We start from the raw sequence: 17,634 nt of genomic DNA on the forward strand, positions 1-17,634 counted from the left end.
GGTTGATACAGTGGCGTCAGTATCTATATTGAGCACTACGGCAACCACATTGTGTCTCTGAATGCTCGTCTTCGTCCACACCGACACCCACCGCTACGGTATAGCATGATTCGGTCCGAAGCTTGTCGGACCGAGAGCTATGTGAACAGTACCACACTTTACGTGAGGGGCATCGCAAGTGCCCGATGAAGATGGATTACACTGCCATACATACAGGGAGTATGAAACACTACGAAGGAGTCGCGCTTGTTACTGGAGCTGGCAGTGGTATGTCTGCTCAGTATATCGATCAATTTGACAACATCAGAGCTGATACCTTACTAGAGCTCGGCCAAGCCGTCGTCCAAGCCTTTGTGAGTGCCGGATGCAAGAACATAGTGCTTGCAGATACATCTTTACTAGCCATCGAAGGAGTCAGAGACCATTTTCTCTCTGGTACAGACTCGGAACTGCCCAAGTTGAATTTAAGTCTGGTCGAATATGACTCAGAAGACTCCAATGGGGCTGAGAGTATGGTGAAGGAGGCCCGCGAATTCTTTGGCTCGATAAACTACTGCATCAATTGTAGCACTACGAGTCTTGCTGCCGCTCCAATACCTACAGCAGAGATGGATGCGGCAATGTTCAAGGCTGGACTGACGGCCACTTCAAGAGCGGTATGAGACTTTGTCATTTGTTGCGACGTATTGTAATTGCTGCTGATACTCGCCGTAGCTTTGGCTCTGCTGTAGAGCACAGCTGCGAACACTTCTCTCTAAGCAAGGAACCAGAAGCTCAATCATCAATATAGTGCCTTACGGGAACCTAGGCACCCATTCAGGGCACGCTCTACTCGCAGCAGCTGGATATGGCAGTGTTGGCATGTCAAAGTCGATGGCTCGAGATCACATCAATTCCAACGTACGCATCAATGTCGTAGCCCCTGCGGTGATTGCAAGCACCGAGAATTCGATACCAGAGCCTGAGTTACAGCGGCACATGAGAATTCCCGGTCGGATGATTGAGTCTGCTGAGGTAGCAAATGCCGCTGTGTTTCTCGCTGGCGAGGGGGCCTCCGGCATTACCGGTGTGGTGCTTCCAGTTGATGCTGGCTGGTCGATGATACATGGCTAAGCCTCCTGGTAGTGCAATATACGAGGAGAAAAGTCTTCAAGCCACGTCCGAGTCTATTCTTGATTGGTTGATTGAACGATGGCCTTATTTCTCATCGTCGCCCCTAATGCATTTCGGCCCGGGATAAGAAATCTCGGTCCGAGAATTGTTTTGGTCGTGCTTAAGCATAGCAGCTCGTGCATGCACTCTAGTCCATACGAGTAAGTGATTGTTTTGTTGTTATCGAGCTTGGCAAGTGACAACGTGAGAGAATGGAAACCATACACGAGTCTCGTTACACTTGTGAAATTCCCAGAGTAGATCTTTTGACATTCGTGTTTAGTTCTGGTGACGTAGCAACTCGTCAAAGACCTCAATACTTCGACGCGGATCACCCAGAACGCCACTATAGTCTGAGCCAGGGAGAGTCGCATGCCAAAAGGGTCGCCAAAGGACTGCGAGACTTGGGACTGCAAGACGATGACAAGGTCCTTTTGTATTCAGGGAACAACCTCTTCTTCCCTGTCCTGCTCTGGGGGGTAATTGGAGCAGGATGTGTCTTCACTGCCACATCGCCAAGCGCTTCACTCGAAGGTGGCTATGTTGAAGTCAGACCCGTTCTTCAAAGGCACATACTGACGTTGACAGAACTTACCAACCAACTGCGTGATTCCGATTCTAAGCTACTTCTGACCAGCCTCGACGGGATCGAAACAGCATTGAAGGCTGCAACCGCTGTTGGAATACCGCAAGAGAGAGTATACGTGTTCTGCGATCCTCAAGATGCTTCGACGATTAAGGTTGCTACACGATCCGAGCCTTGGACCTCGCTATGGGCATCAGAGCATGGAAACGGATTCGAATGGCCAACGTCGACAGATCCAGATTATCTTGCCAGAAAGACAATTATACTGAACTATTCCAGCGGGTAAGCCTTCCCACGGTGCCGGATTTGTCCGTGCTCATCTCTCTTGTAGCACCACAGGACCTCCAAAAGGAGTAGAGATCACGCATGCGAACGTGGTGGCAAATTCCGCCCAACTAATTCACTACCGCACCATGGTAGGAAAGCAACCGTCCGCGTACGCTCGTCAGGAGAGACTTGCGCGGTCTGGAGAGCGCTGGCTGGCTCCTCTACCCATGTATCATGCATATGTATAAGGACAACACCCATCAACCGTGTGCCTTGATGACATCGGCTAATTCGTGCTTCAGGGGCAAATCTACTACTGCGTGAATGCACCTCGAATGTCCGCCAAGGTCTACATCATGTCCAAATATGATGTCCGACGACTGCTCCTCTTTGTCGATATTTACCGCATCACATTCTTGACCGCGGTGCCGACAGTCTTAATTGCCATGGCCAAGCATCCGCGAGGAGTGTACAACTTGCAGTCTCTCGAATACGCCCTTACTGGATCGGCACCGCTAGGTCATGACATTGCAAGTGTTATCGAGAAGCACTTTTTGCGTCCTGGGCTTGAGCTGAAGAATGGCTGGGGTCTTACCGAAACGACGAATTCAATCAGCGGCTTCTGTCCCGATGATGAAAACGATGGGAGATCGGTGGGATATCTCAATCCGAACTGTGCAGGAAGAGTTGTACCTGTGGAAGGGCAGAGCTGGGATAGTGAAGTCCCGCCTGGGATCCTCGTCGGGGAGATATGGGTGTCGGGTCAGAATATCATGAAAGGGTACTACAAGAACCCTAAAGCGACAGCAGAGACTGTCGTTGTGCAAAATGGCCGTCGTTGGTTGCGGACCGGTGATATTGGGTATTTTGAGGATGGAAGAATTTACATTATCGATCGACTCAAGGTACGTGCTATTTCCTTATCGCACGACCATCATATGAGAGACTGACTTCCTTGCTCCCTACAAAGGAATTGATCAAAGTCAAGGGCTTGCAGGTATCTCCCAGCGAGCTGGAAGCGGCGATCTTGCTGCACGAAGGAGTGGCAGACGTGGCCGTGACCGGTGCAAAATTGTAAGCAGCTGCCATCAGCAGAATTTGTTCCGGACTACCGCTAATGTTGTCTCACAGAGAAATGGGAGAATGTCCGCGGGCTTTCGTCGTACGGAAAGATCCAGAGCTGCAGGGAGAGCAGATCCACGACTTGATCAGGTCCAAGTTCTCTAAGCACAAGTGGCTAACGGGCGGGGTCTACTTCATCGATGAGATCCCTAAGACACCGAGTGGCAAGACGAAGCGGCGGCTCTTGCCAATTCCTCCGAATACCTCGAAGTTGTGATCAATGAGCGCTGTAGGCTGCAGATGGAGGTTCCGCCTGAACAATTGGGTGGACTCCTAGCTGCCGAGGTTGGTTATACATTGCATAGTGTCGTATGAGACTGTCCGAGACTCAAGTCCTTCGGCAAAAGCGATCGTGGAAGATCGTCGCCCTCTCCAAACAGGCAAGAGACTCTCTGCTCCTTCACCTGGCGCAGGGGGACAGCAGCGCCACAGAGAGCTGTCGGAGCTTGACGACATGTGCTTATTGCCGACAATTGCTGCAGAATTGACCGCAGCTTGAGACAAGCAGGGCAGAGTCTGCAGTCCTCCGTGTTAGGCTTGTAAGCCTGCTATATTGCAAATTGCCTTTGCGTAGTATTCGTGGTCCAGGCGAAGCTTTGTTACCAGCTGCAATAAACCTAGTACCTTCGTTGACATGAATGTCCCCCAAGGCATTTGGACGGTTCGGTGACCATAGACTCGCGCACCTCGTGTTCCGACCGAGATCCGGCGAGGTCATAGCCATCCGCCTCTGATGGTCTTGAGTACTAGCCTCACGTGCCGAGCACTGATATAACCCGGACACTTTGTGGTAGCAGTATCAGGCGGTGTCTACTCGAGCCCCCAAGGACTTGAGCGAACTTGTCGATATGCTGTTGATATCCTGAGTGGTGACCCTTGTCAGGAATCCAGACTTGATAGGCGTCGCTCTCACTCAGCCAGAGAGTCCGAGTGCTGGATTCAGAGTGCAACTGGGAGTAAATGCGCCGCTCGAATATTCGCAGCGAGGTACATTGCCCGAATTCCTTTCTGACGCAATACATGTTCGTCCATCAGGGCATGCGGTCCTCTTCATCGTGTACAGATCGCCGGCTCGTCTTATCTAATTCTTGCACGATGACCTCGGTTGGCACAGCACGCTCCGTAGGTTTGAAGCCCATGATCTGTCCCACGAGCCCACCTGGCTTGGGCACAGGGCATTCCCGCTTCGGCTTCCCATGGTCTGCCTCTGTTTTCTCGGCCTGAGCTACAGATGCTGCGTCTCCCTCATCTGTATTACGCTTGCGACGGCGCCGCATTATCCTGCCATCAGGCGTCTCGTAGCTGTCGGCGAACTGTCGGTGGTCGACCGGGCAGGGAAGCAGGTGCGGAACGGCAACGACGAAGAAGGAGACGGCCAATGTTGCGGTAAAGAGCGTGCCCGTGGTGCGCGACCGCGGATGAAGGTAATGCATGGCGCGAGGTCGAGTGCGCGATGATGCTGCTCGCGGTGGAAGAAGTGCTTTCGCAGAAGATGCAATGTCGGAGGTCGACGGCCAAACTTTCTACGCACGAGTCATGCAATTCACGAACTTCTTCAATCAATCGCTCAAGTGCAAGGACACGACCACAACACAATCGCGCCCATGACGACGGCCATATCGCGCGAGGACAGCGCGCTCGCCGCTGATGCGGTGCGCAGGTCTGCAAAGCGCACGCGCGAGGTCTTCGCCGCCGACTTTGCGCAGCCATCGGCGCTGCTGAAGCCACCGCAACCTGCCATCGCACCCGCCCATGAACCCTCGCCCGCCGACCGCGCACAAAGGAGCAGCATCGCTGCCAGGATACACAGCGAGTATGCAGACGTCAAGGAGCTGCCCGCCGTGCTTGCCCAAAAACAGGCGAATGCTCAGGCAGGGTTGGCTGCGCGACGCAAGAAGCCCAAAACCACCGAGGAAGCCAGTGACCCGCAGATGGCCAAGATGATCGAAAGCGCCGCAGAGTCTCGCGAGCAGTCGTCGCAGCAAAATGGCACCTCGACGGCGCTCACTCGAATCAACGGCACGGGAGGTGCCAAAGTACCTCCAAATGCCCACGGTCCTACACCACAGCGCAACACCCTGGGCAGCAGCCTCGTTCGGCGGGATACTGTACGGCAACAGAAGCCTCAATGGCATGCCCCATGGAAGCTGTTCCGTGTGATATCAGGACACTTGGGTTGGGTTCGCGCGCTGGCCGTGGAGCCCGGTAACTCCTGGTTCGCCAGCGGTGCTGGAGACAGAACGATCAAGGTCTTCGATCTAGCCACCGGAACGCTCAAGCTCACCCTCACGGGACATATATCCTCCGTCAGAGGTCTTGCTGTCAGTCCTCGGCATCCATATCTCTTCAGTTGCGGCGAAGATAAGATGGTCAAGTGTTGGGACCTCGAAACGAATAAGGTCATCCGTCATTACCATGGGCATTTGTCCGGCGTGTACACGTTGAGCTTGCATCCCACCTTGGACGTTCTATGTACTGGAGGCAGAGACGGTGTTGTCAGAGTATGGGATATGCGTACACGATCGAACATCCATGTACTCAGTGGGCACAAACAGACGGTGTCCAGCATCGTTACACAAGCCACGGATCCGCAAGTCATCTCTGGCAGCTTAGACAGCACGATTCGCATGTACGATCTTGCGGCCGGGAAGACCATGGGGGTCCTCACACACCACAAGAAGGGAGTTCGGTCACTGACGACTCATCCTTCCGAATTTACTTTCGCGTCTGCTTCTCCTGGTCAAATCAAGCAGTGGCTGTGCCCGAAAGGTGACTTTATGATGAATTTTGAGGGCCACAACAGCGTCATCAATTCACTTGCCGTCAACGAGGACAATGTGTTGTTCAGTGGCGGTGACAACGGTAGCGTGGCGTTTTGGGACTGGAAGACCGGCCACCGCTTTCAATATGAGGATAGTGTGGCGCAACCTGGGTCCCTGGACGCTGAAGCTGGCATCATGACGAGCACGTTTGATCACACAGGCTTGCGTCTCATCACTGGCGAAGCTGACAAAAGTATCAAAGTATGGAAACAAGACGAGAACGCGACAGAAGAAACCCATCCCTTGCAGTGGGCCCCAACGCTAGGCAGACAAAAGTTCTGAGGACATGCGCTAATGGTCGCCTGTTGGATGGCGGTGGAGAAGTTGCACTGGCCAGGATATACCGTTGACACAGAGTCGCTCAGACTAGGCATTGTCGAGTCGGTCAGATTGGGATTGGCCACGCGCAGGATATGCAGATTGTCCTTCGCGGGAGCATAAGTGACGCATCCCGCGAAGAGGATTGACGAGGCTCGCCACTCGCAAAGCGGCTTGTTGAGAAGATGTATGCAATTCACACTCAGCGACAAAAGGTGGATCTACATTCAACCTCATTACAGGAAACAATCGGGGAAGGCCAATACAGGGTCAGGGATGCACTCACCCTATGGGAGGGCTGAGCCTCATGCTACTCTTCAGGTGCTACAGACCGAATGAATTCGGCCACGGGGAGATTCCGCCTGGGCTCCAATCATGCTTCATGCAACGAACAAATTCAATGCAGATCATGCAACCGGAGGTTCACCACTGCCACGGCCAAAGCATGATCAATTGTGTCGGTGGAATGAGACGTCTGTGCCTAACGGGTAATTGCCTACAACGTATATGGCACAAACATCTCTATAGTGCTGTCGGGCCTCCAAAGCCCTCACCGTTCAGCGGAGAAATAGAAGAAAACGCTATGCGTTGTAACGATCGCGCATGCGAATCGATATAGTAATCGTTGGCAAACGGCGTGCTTTGTTCCTTTATAATGCCCGTCTCTCCTCCGCTCATCACATCTTTATCAGTAGCCGCTAGCGCGATACCTTGGCACCGTGCCTTCACCATATGTTCCAAGGACAGATATTTACATCTGACATTTCCGTCAACATCAGCGTTGCCGACCCCTCTGTCTTCCTCGTATATTGAACTTCTGGCCTGCCTCCTCAATTTGTGAAATGGGCTTTGACACCGAATGTAAAGTGTCCACATGTGCATTGCTACCGCTGATGAAGCGCAAGATCTTAGCCATCGTTGCAATGCGATGTAGGCCGAGTCGAGCTCCTCCTTGATGGAAGCTTATCTCCAGTCCCGACCACGAAGCCCTCATCTGTTCACTAGGGGCCAGTTCAGAAGTTCAGAAGAAGTGCTGGACGAGAAGCTCGTGCGGAATGGGTCGCTTGCTCGATAATCCCGGTACTCGCTTTGCTCCTCGAAGTCCCCAAGTCGCAAATCCTGAATCGTTTGAGCAACCGTACGAGGCGTGGCGTGCATTTGCGATCCCGCATGATTGTTGTCTGGTGAAATGTGTAAGTAAATGCCGCGAAAACACATCATGAGGCTTGCTCACCTGAGTTCCTAACCCTCAAAGGCGCAACGTAAGGATAGTCCAATCCGGGCTCTTCCTCGCCAACCAAAGCTATCCCTAGGCCTACGCCTGGTATGTGAACGTGGCCGAACTGCTCATCCGGAGGCAAAGGCATTGATTCTTTGAGCCACAAATCGATATCCGCCGACTGTAAACGGAAGCTGACGTGGGAAACACTCTGCTTGTCAAGCTTCCTTTCTGGCTTTACGATGTTGCTATTCTTCACTGTGCTTGTTTGTTTGGCTGCCATCTCCTTCAGATTCGGCGCCGATGCGCGATACTTCATGGTCAGAATGTTCTGCTTCCTGTGCTCTAGAGCTACAGCTCTCCTGCTAGTCGGGGGTCGTTCCGCTGGCGACACGATGACAGTCGGGGGCGTCATTGTAGTCAAAGACATTGTAGTCAAAGACATTGTGAGTATTGCTGAATAGATAGTGCATGGCAGGCAGCTTGCAGCGCGTTTTGTGAAAATGTGTTTCCCCTATTTGGGCAGGGACATATCATGCGCGGCCGGATCATGAGACGTTTCGAGGTGTCGTGCGGCTATGGCGTGCATGAGTCGCAATAGCTTAAAAGAATCGCATATAATGTCAGATAGACTTTTTCTGTCGTGCAGCTGTCCGTGCCGATCACATTATGCGAACTTATCAGCCTTGACAGGGAGAGACATATAGATATTGGAAGTCAGATAGACAACACAAGCTCGAAGCTCTGCAAGCGCCCCATTCGTTGATATTCAACGATGGTGGCACGTACCAATATCGCAATGCTTGCGTTCGGAATTGAAGATCTTCAGAATGTATGCCCCCATTGATGTCGCACACAGCGACTGCCGCTTCGCAGCTCGGCCCTGCTGGAAGCCATAGGCGACGGATGGATCGTAAGAGTTCGAAGGCCCGCAGGTCTTCCAGACGACACTCGTTCATAGTATGCACTCTGCCGACAGAGCGTTTGTCTTGCAAACAATGGACTCCCCGCAGAGCCCAGAAGACGCTGGCAGGCAAACGTGGTTGTATTTCTAGACCTTTGGGAGGAAACACTGACATAGCTACTACCACTTGCGTTGCGAGCCATGTCAGAACCCAAAATGAAGCGGCACCAGAAAATCGTGGACTACTTCGAGCAAGAATACGGCCAACTGGGCTCAGTGCTCGCTGGTTGGCAGGCCTTCAGTCGAGATGTTGGCGTTCCAGAGGGCAGGTCGATCACGCAATGCAAGAAGGTGAGCATGGCGCATAACAGCACGCGGATGAATACTGACATGTTGCCTAGTTCTTGAAGGCGGTCAACGTGAACATTGTCGACTTTGTGGCAGCGAAGAAGAACGGCACAGCAGTGTACCAATTCAAGTCCCGCGCGGCACTGGCGGAATACATTCGAGGCAATCGTAACAAGCGGTTCCCACTTGGAAAGGCCAAGGAGGACTCGTTCTTGAAGTCGCTGCTGATTCACCTCGTTTGAGTGGGGCGTGAGTCGCGAGACAGTGGCACGTGGAGTCGACGCATTGGTAGATTGCAGTGGTCAGCTTGGCGCATGAGATGACAGTGTAGTCATGGGGATGGACAACGATGTCAAGAAGCAAAGTGGTGTGAGCAGCGGGCGACTGGTGCCGGCGGCGATGTACCGCTAGACCTCCGTGCCTGTGTAGCCAAAAGTAGCTTTGAGAGCTGGGCGACGCGTGCACGCTCTCTCCCGTCCGTGCAGCGCAGCCACCCTGGCCGATTCAGCTCTCCCAGGCGGAAACCAACTTGGCCTCATCCATTCTCACATGCGCTAACGACGACAATGCCACAGGTGCGCCAGCTACTCGGCCTGCTGCTGCTCAGCGTGCTGGCTCTGCTGGCGGTGGCCAAGGACAAGCCCGACGTCGACGAGTTCAACTTCCACTCGCGGCCAGCCAACCTGCTGTACTTTGAGGACAGCGATGTCATCCTCGCCACCAACCCCGACACGCTGGTCACCTTCCGCTCTGACGATGGCGGAAAGCGGTGGAAGGAGCTCGATGGCGTGGCCGCCGGCGAGGTCATGGAAGTCCTAAAGCACCCTTATGATAGCCGCGTCGCTGTGGTGCTGGGCACCAAGAAGACGCACTGGATCACACACGACCGCGGCGAGCACTGGCGAGCCTTCACCTCACCCATGCACCCTACGCTCAGTCGTGCCGGCATCTCCTTCCATGCCGCCGATCCCGATCGGATGCTGTTTAATGCGCAGAAGAACGCCGGCTTCTCACGAGAGGATCTCGTCTACTACACCAAGGATGCCTTCAAAACCGACATGGAATTGCTGCACAAGGACGTGTTCTCGTGTCTATGGGCCAAGAGCACTGAAATCTTCACGACGGGCGACGAACACAGCGACCGCGACGGTGTCCTCTGCATTGCCCGTGGCCAGTTCGACTTCTTCAAGTCCCACAACCGCCTCATCATGTCGAGCGACTTTTTCGACAAGGAGGAGGTCGAACCGACAATGAGCGATGGAAGGACAGTCGAGGGCATCACCAACTTGGCCGCGGTCAAGAGCTATTTGGTGATCGCTGCGAAGAGCGAGCGGACCACCGAGATGGCCATGTACGTTTCTGACGATACGAAGATGTGGCATCGAGCCGAGTTCGGCCAGCATAAGCTCGAGGAAGATGCGTATACCCTTTTGGAGAGCACAAACTACAGCATGCAGGTGGACGTTATGACCACCGATCGATCGGACCCTATGGGAGTGCTCTTGACGTCAAACAGCAACGGAACCTTCTTCACCAAGAACATCGAACATACGAATCGCAACGAACAGGGTTTCGTCGATTTTGAGAAGATGTCGAATATCCAGGGGATAGTCATGGTCAACACCGTAGACAACTGGAAGGATGTTGAGACGAAGTGGGGCACAAAGAAGAAGGTGGTTTCACATATCTCGTTCGATGATGGCAGAACGTGGGAGGACCTCAAGGCCGATGGCAAGACACTCCATCTTCATTCGGTCACTGGGCAACGTAACATGGGTCGGATCTTCAGCAGTCCAGCGCCTGGCCTGGTCATGGGTGTCGGCAACACCGGTTCGTCTTTGGGCGATTACGATGACGGTGACCTGTATGTCTCGGATGATGCTGGCCTTACGTGGCAGAAAGCTCTCTCAAAGCCTCACATTTACGAATTCGGTGCTCAAGGATCTATACTGGTCGCCGTGGAAGACGCAGAGACTAATAAAATCAAATGGTCCCTCAACTACGGCAAAGACTGGGAGACTACAGAGCTCGAGGACAAATTTAGGCCACTTGGGCTCACTACCACGCCCGATTCGACATCCTTGAAATTCCTCATGATAGCTATGAAGAACGTCGACTCCAAGAAAGAACACTTTACCTACGCGCTGGACTTCAACGGCTTGCATGAGACCAAGTGCAGTGGCAGCGACTTCGAGAAGTGGCCAGCACGCAAAGACAAAGACGGCCAAGCTTCTTGTATTATGGGCCATAAGCAGTTCTTCCAGCGACGGAAAGCCAACGCCAAGTGCGTTGTTGAAAATAAGGATTTCACAGATCCAGAAGAGAAAAGAGAGAATTGTGAGTGCACTGAGCAAGACTTCGAATGTGATTTCAACTTCAAACGAGAAGACGGCAAGTGTGTCAAAAGTGGCCCAATCGTGCCTCCCTCAGGCGTATGCGACGGAAAAGCAAAGACGTTCAAGGGTACTTCAGGTTACCGACTGATACCTGGCAACACCTGCGAAGGAGGTGTGGACCTGGCCAAAGAGATCGAGCGCGACTGTACGGACACAGCCTCGCCCCCAGCTTCGGGAAAGATATCCACGGAAGTACAGAAGTTCAAGGGTGACAGATTCATCGAGTATTATTACATGGAACGACTTGAGACCAACAAGGGCAATAACAAGGAGAACGACGAGACCGTCCTTCTGCGCACCGACCGACGCGAAGTCTGGAAGACACACGATCATGGGAAGAAATGGGAACAGATACTCGAGGATGAGGAAATCCTGGCGATCTATCCACACCAGTACATCAACGACATTGTCTACTTCATCACACCGAGCAAGAAGGTTCATTACTCCAAAGATTTCGCTCAGAGCCTCCACTCTTTCGAAGCTCCCGAAGGTCCAAATCAGGATCGCATACAGGTCCTGACCTTTCACCCCCAGGAGAAAGACTGGCTGATCTGGACCGGGGGCCGAGAGTGCAAGTCAGACGCCGATTGCCAGACCATCGCTCATGTGTCGAGGAAGGGCGGTGATGACTGGGAGACACTTATCCGAGGTGTAAGGAAGTGTCAATTCGTGTATCGAGAAGACAGGCCCAAATCCGATCAGCTCATCTATTGCGAACAGCACACAGATGAGAGCAAAACCAGCCCGTTGGTCCTCATGAGTAGCGACGACTGGTTTAGTCACAAAACCGAGCTCAAGAGAGATGTTGTCAACTTCGCCACCATGGCCGAATTCATCGTCGTTGCAGTCCGTGATGAAACAGAGCAGTCTCTGAGAGTGGATGCAAGTATCGATGGTGTTACCTTTGCGGAAGCCAAGTTCCCTGCCAATTTCAAGGTGGATCATCAAACGGCCTATACTGTGCTTGACTCAAGCACCCATGCAGTGTTTTTGCACGTTACTGTTAATGACCGTAAAGGGCAAGAGTATGGCAGTATCATCAAGAGCAACAGCAATGGTACCTCATATGTCTTGTCTGCTGCCGAGGTCAACAGGAATGAGGAAGGCTATGTCGACTTCGAGAAGATGCAGGGGTTGGAGGGTGTTGCGATCATCAATCGCGTTGCAAACCGCAAAGAAGCTGATGGCGGAAGTAGCAAGAAGCTGCAGACTTTCATCACGCACAACGACGGAGCAGACTGGGCTCTAATCGGCCGCCCAGACGATCCACCGAAAGAGATTGGCAAGCCATTTGAGTGCCAAGGCAAAAGCAACCAGCGGTGCAGCCTGCACTTACATGGCTACACGGAACGCAAAGACCCAAGAGATACATACAGCTCACCCAGTGCAGTGGGTCTGATGCTGGGTACTGGCAACGTTGGCGAATATCTTGGTAGCAAGGAGGAAGCTAACACTTTTATCACGCGCGATGGAGGTATCGTCTGGCATATGATTGCCGAAGGCAACTGGATGTGGGAATACGGCGACCAAGGATCCATTATCGTCATCGTTAAGGAAGGGGAGCCCACCGGCGAAGTTCGATACACACTTGATGAAGGTCAGACTTGGCATACGCACGACTTTGGCGAGACCATGGTTGTTCAGGACATCACGACAGTGCCTAGCGACACGAGTCGAAACTTCTTGCTGTGGGGCAAGATCGGAAGTTCAATTGCGACGATCAACATCGACTTCAGCGGCATGACAGAACGATCGAAACAGTGCAAGCTTGACGAGCAGCGACCCGAGTCGGAGGACAGTGATTATGATCTGTGGTCGCCGTCTCATCCTTTCTCGGAGGAGAACTGTCTCTTTGGGCATGTTGGACAGTACCATCGCAAGAAGCCTGAACGCGACTGTTTCAACGGCAAGGAGATCAAGCATCTTCACAACATTGCAAAGAACTGTTCCTGCGCGCGCAACGATTTTGAGTGTGACTTCAACTACCAGCGAGACGGTAACGGTGCATGTACTCTCGTCGAGGGTCTCAGCCCCCCTGATCCTGCGGAAGTATGCAAGAAGAATCCCGACCTCATCGAGTTCAACCAGGTCACCGGGTATCGCAAGATTCCTCTCTCCACGTGCGAGGGCGGCAGAGAGCTCGACAAGACATCGAATCCATATCCATGTCCCGGGCACCAAGAAGAGTTCAAGAAGAAGCACAGTGTCAGCGGAGCGGGCCTCTTCTTTGCCATTGTTCTTCCCATTGCAGCCGCGGCAGGAGTGGGCTATTGGGTTTGGAAGAATTGGGATGGCAAATTCGGACGCATCAGGCTCGGCGATACTGGGTACGGTGGCGGAGGAGCCTTTGACAGTGAGGCTCCATGGGTCAAGTACCCGGTTATGCTCATTTCCGGCGTGGTCGCCCTCGTGGCCACATTGCCAATGGTCGTTGGCAGTTTGTGGAAGACACTTGCGACCAGATTTGGTCGAAGTAGCGGGTATGGATATTCGCGGACTTACACGACACGCAGCAGCTTCCAGCGAGGAAGAGGCGATTACGCTACTGTAGATGAAGACGAAGGCGAGCTCCTAGGAGAGGACAGCGACGAAGATGTTTAGATATGTCTCATAGACCTTACGATTGGATCATGTGTAGGATATCTTCAATCACGATTGTGCAGACACTAGCAGGCAACCCAAGAACGTTGCTCTGCCGTTATTCATCTCGGGATTCATCCGTCCTACAAATTCGATCAAGAGTAACTCATCGCCGCGGATTTTACAAGTCCCCGTTAATCCCGGACGAAGATCTTCTCGAACAGAAGGCGCTCGCTGAGGATTTCGCGAAATGACATCAGCGCCTTCAGTCCTCTATGCAGCCCAAAGCAGAAAAGCTCATTCTGTCGGAAGATCTGATCGGCCTAGGGCGATCGTAGTTCCCGCCGAGCCGCAATTGGCCAAGTGGAGAAGTTGTGGCTCGCTGCACCACAAGCTTTGTTGAACTTCTCCAATGACGCGGACACTACGCTCGAGTGAGAACCACATGATTCTCTGTATTGCACCCAGTATCGCTCTGGCCCAATCATGGCTCTCCTGATGCCGCATCCGACAGCGCGGGCTGCCTGCGATCGTCGCACACGGACCGGAGCATGTCGCGCTTCGTGGCAGGCGTTCGAAGTATTGGGCAAAGCGTGAAGACGGTCACAGCATGCGGCTGTCGGACTTCCAGAAGTTCCGCATGTTGAATGCGATGATGCTATGTGTTGTTATGACGCCTATCCGTTCTCTAGGGACGCCTCTGTCTCGGCGTTCTTTCATGACTACATTTTCCTGAAGCCGCACTTCTGGGCTTTGTCTTGAGCTGCTTGTACAAGCTTGGTTCAATTTGTTCCTTCACCGAATTGGTCTCCAGCCATGACAGAGCTAATCCGTGATACCGCGTTCGGTCACGCCGTTCGCTTGCTCTCCAGGGGCAAGCTACTGAAGTATGCCGAAGAAGCCGATCCATCACTCTACAAGAACTACGTCGATGAGAAGAAGTCTGGCAACCTTGCAGACCATGGCGACACAAATCCCCGCGAGGACGGGACGGAGCCTGAAACGCTAGGAGGTGTACGCACACGAGAGCAAGGCGACCGATCAGAGCACGACCCCGAGAAGACGAGATCATCATCGAGAGATACTTCAGACACGAAGGCGGCGAGTGATGATGCGAGTATCAACCATGCGAGTGGCGTCCGAGTCGACCCTGAGAAGGGAATGGACAAGAATGTTGTTACCTGGTGGGGTGACAGCGACAGCGAGAACCCTCAAAATTGGAGTTTGGGCAAGAAATGTTTCGTCACCTTCGAGATCTGTTTGCTCACGACGAGCGTTTACATTGGATCGAGTATCTACTCAGCAGGAACTATGAGCGTGTAAGTTGAACATGCTGGGTGAAGTACAGTTGGAGCTTTGGGCTGATCCTGTTGTCATATTAGCATGGAAACCTTTGGCGTGTCTCAGGTCGCTGCAACGCTTGGACTCTGTTTGTTCGTTGCTGGGTACGGTCTTGGACCTATGATCTGGAGCCCCTTGTCCGAGATCCCCCAGATTGGCCGTAATCCCATATACCTCGGGACTCTCGTGGTTTTCGTCGGTCTCCAGCCCGCTGTTGCTCGCGCTCCCAATTTTGGTGCGCTCCTCGCCTTTCGATTTATCACTGGCTTCTTTGGATCGCCAGTCTTAGCCACTGGCGGAGCTTCGCTCGCAGACATCTGGTCTCCTAAGAAACGAGCTTATTCTGTTGCGATCTGGGGCGTTGCCGCAGTCTGTGGTCCGACATTGGGGCCTCTAGTAGGAGGATACGCGGTTCAGTATGGACCCTATGGACCAGGTCAAGGTGGATTCACGGCAGCATGGACGTGGCCAATATGGGAGCTTATGTGGCTCTCGGCTTTCTGCCTGGTGGTCCTGTTCTTTCTCCTTCCCGAGACAAGTGCGAATAACATTCTTCTACGCCGAACTAAGAGGATACGAAAGATCACCGGCAACGACAAGTTCACATGTGAAGCCGAATTGATGTCGGCACAAATGACCGGCAAGGACATTGCTTTGATCAGCTTGGTGAGGCCGTTTACTCTGAATTTCACAGAGCCCATGGTATGTCCTCGAAGGGTCTGCGTGGTCTGGTGCATGCTGACCACAAGCACAGGTTTTCCTGCTCAATCTCTATATTGCCCTGATCTACGGCTTGCTGTACATCTGGTTCGAGTCATTCGTCATTGTGAGTTGACTGAAATGACAGATTGGTAATGATTGTATGCTAATCCCAATACAGGTGTTTATCGAAATTTATCAATTCGGTCTCGGAGCAGAGGGCCTAGCTTTCCTGGGCATCTTCGCGGGCGCAATTGTTGTTATCCCGCCATTCTTCGCGTATCTCTATTTCTCTTTGTAAGTGTGATGCTTGATACCTTCTGAGTTGACGTTGGACGCTGACTTGCCACGTAGGGAGCCACAGTGTAAGGATCTGGACGCACCGCGATCAAAGCTTTGCAACACTAACATGAATGTTTCATAGTCGACGATCAGGGCAACATCCAGCCAGAGAAGAGACTATTGCCGTGTTTCGTTGGAGTGAGTGACAACCTCGATGTGCAATTGTGTGGATGCTAACGAATGCTCGATAGGCCTTCTGCATTCCAATCTGTCTATTCTGGTACGTATCGAAGAACTTTCACTTGATGTTAATGACAGCTACTGATACCAATGGCTTTCAGGTTCGGTACGTGATGCTCTGCCGCGATATCCTGCGCCCCTGGTCTCGCAATGGCGACATCCAGTGCATGGAGGACGTTCTGGCAATTGGGAAAATTGTGATGTACTCAACACTGACTCTGTCACAGGATGGTCAAGTCGACCAGATATCCACTACATTGTAAGTGCTATGCCTCTTGAACTTGCTCGACTCGTGCTAATCTGAACAACAGGTCCCAATCAGTAAGCGATACTGAATTCATCGAAGCTGAAAGTAAATGTACTGACAGAACGCAGTCGGTAGCGCGTGGTTCTCGATCGGAGCTTTCCTGCTATTTAACAGCATCCTAAACTACCTACCCGATGCTTACCCCGATTATGCGGCATCTGTGCTAGCAGGCAATGATCTTATGCGATCCGCATTTGGAGCTGGCTTTCCACTGTTCGCCTCGGCGATGTACAAGGATCTCGGAGTCGCTTGGGTAGGTCGAAGCAGTCGCAAAAGGACATCTCCTGACGCGTGAATAAACTGAGAATGCTTTCTAACGACCTTCTGCAGGCTTCCTCCACCCTGGCATTCATCTCCATTGCCTTCATTCCAATACCATTTGTCCTTTACCGATACGGCGCGACACTGAGGAAGAACTATTCCAAGCACGCCCGAAAGGATATTTGAAAGGTTGACACGGTACGCCCGGCATTGCTTGCGATAGAGTGGAGGTCTTGAAGGCGTAGATGTCACGAAGTAATTACTTGCTGTTCGTCGTTGCTCTGAGAAGTGTACTGGGCACAATCAGCGAAGCATGACACATAGAGTACGAAGATAGATGAATAATGTACAGTTCATGAGCTTGATAGCGATCTAGTATGTACTTGGAATTCGCGACCGAAGTTGGCGTATGACGGACACCGCACCGTTGCAGCGCGCCGTCACGGAGATAAGACATGCAAAGACCGGACTCTCAATCCACATGAAAAGAGCGCTGGGCCTGCCAGGTGCGAGATCATCGCCAGACGGCCGTGACTCATGAGATCCGCGCGGCGCAATGGCAGCCTCGAGCTGTGCGCAAGGCGCCGCAAAGCGTGTCGGTCTCGACGAAGGACGGGGGCTTCTCGTAGACTGGAAGTCGCAAACAGACTAAGAAGCCCACCCTGCAGATAGACGTCTTCTATCAGCCACTGCGCACACGTTCGCACTCGACCACCAACCGCTCCACAACTTCCTTTTCCTTTCTTCCCATCTCTCACTGCCCCGACGCTCAATTCCAGCTGCGACTTGC

At 52.7% G+C, this 17,634-nt stretch overlaps 8 protein-coding genes across 9 annotated transcripts; 6 read left to right on the plus strand and 2 right to left on the minus strand.

Annotated features, from left to right (window-relative positions):
• Positions 1–221: 221 nt before the first annotated feature.
• Positions 222–1,113, plus strand: CKM354_000329500 (uncharacterized protein; the record flags this gene model as incomplete). The annotated part of the gene is made up of 3 exons (XM_044798485.1): positions 222–267; positions 325–656; positions 715–1,113. 3 exons carry the CDS (start codon positions 222–224, stop codon positions 1,111–1,113), a joined length of 777 nt encoding a protein of 258 aa, XP_044654420.1.
• Positions 1,114–1,364: 251 nt separating this feature from the next.
• Positions 1,365–3,344, plus strand: CKM354_000329600 (uncharacterized protein; the record flags this gene model as incomplete). Its single annotated transcript, XM_044798486.1, has 6 exons — positions 1,365–1,686; positions 1,741–2,020; positions 2,070–2,247; positions 2,308–2,910; positions 2,976–3,079; positions 3,137–3,344. 6 exons carry the CDS (start codon positions 1,365–1,367, stop codon positions 3,342–3,344), a joined length of 1,695 nt encoding a protein of 564 aa, XP_044654421.1.
• Positions 3,345–4,158: 814 nt separating this feature from the next.
• CKM354_000329700 (uncharacterized protein) lies at positions 4,159–4,560 on the minus strand (the record flags this gene model as incomplete). Its single annotated transcript, XM_044798487.1, has 1 exon — positions 4,159–4,560. One exon carries the CDS (start codon positions 4,558–4,560, stop codon positions 4,159–4,161), a length of 402 nt encoding a protein of 133 aa, XP_044654422.1.
• Positions 4,561–4,731: 171 nt separating this feature from the next.
• Positions 4,732–6,231, plus strand: CKM354_000329800 (uncharacterized protein; the record flags this gene model as incomplete). The annotated part of the gene is made up of 1 exon (XM_044798488.1): positions 4,732–6,231. One exon carries the CDS (start codon positions 4,732–4,734, stop codon positions 6,229–6,231), a length of 1,500 nt encoding a protein of 499 aa, XP_044654423.1.
• Positions 6,232–7,257: 1,026 nt separating this feature from the next.
• CKM354_000329900 (uncharacterized protein) lies at positions 7,258–7,916 on the minus strand (the record flags this gene model as incomplete). Its single annotated transcript, XM_044798489.1, has 2 exons — positions 7,258–7,448; positions 7,502–7,916. The coding sequence occupies 2 exons, from the start codon at positions 7,914–7,916 to the stop codon at positions 7,258–7,260; spliced, it is 606 nt and encodes a 201-aa protein (XP_044654424.1).
• A 690-nt stretch (positions 7,917–8,606) lies between these two features.
• CKM354_000330000 (uncharacterized protein) lies at positions 8,607–8,980 on the plus strand (the record flags this gene model as incomplete). Its single annotated transcript, XM_044798490.1, has 2 exons — positions 8,607–8,741; positions 8,792–8,980. 2 exons carry the CDS (start codon positions 8,607–8,609, stop codon positions 8,978–8,980), a joined length of 324 nt encoding a protein of 107 aa, XP_044654425.1.
• Positions 8,981–9,304: 324 nt separating this feature from the next.
• Positions 9,305–13,735, plus strand: CKM354_000330100 (uncharacterized protein; the record flags this gene model as incomplete). The annotated part of the gene is made up of 1 exon (XM_044798491.1): positions 9,305–13,735. The coding sequence occupies one exon, from the start codon at positions 9,305–9,307 to the stop codon at positions 13,733–13,735; it is 4,431 nt and encodes a 1,476-aa protein (XP_044654426.1).
• Positions 13,736–14,530: 795 nt separating this feature from the next.
• Positions 14,531–17,030, plus strand: CKM354_000330200 (uncharacterized protein; the record flags this gene model as incomplete). 2 transcript variants are annotated; one of them, XM_044798492.1, is made up of 10 exons in its annotated part: positions 14,531–15,033; positions 15,097–15,757; positions 15,810–15,881; positions 15,936–16,051; positions 16,109–16,119; positions 16,179–16,234; positions 16,288–16,316; positions 16,504–16,535; positions 16,652–16,836; positions 16,914–17,030. In XM_044798492.1, 10 exons carry the CDS (start codon positions 14,531–14,533, stop codon positions 17,028–17,030), a joined length of 1,782 nt encoding a protein of 593 aa, XP_044654427.1. The 2 variants fall into 2 exon arrangements, with proteins under 2 accessions (XP_044654427.1, XP_044654428.1); XM_044798493.1 differs by lacking the exon at positions 16,109–16,119 and adding an exon at positions 16,378–16,418.
• Between the last annotated feature and the right edge of the window lie 604 nt (positions 17,031–17,634).

The sequence above is a fragment of the Cercospora kikuchii genome (genome assembly GCF_019650295.1).
Source record: "Cercospora kikuchii DNA, contig_00002, whole genome shotgun sequence".
Classification (NCBI taxonomy): Eukaryota; Fungi; Ascomycota; class Dothideomycetes; order Mycosphaerellales; family Mycosphaerellaceae; genus Cercospora; species Cercospora kikuchii.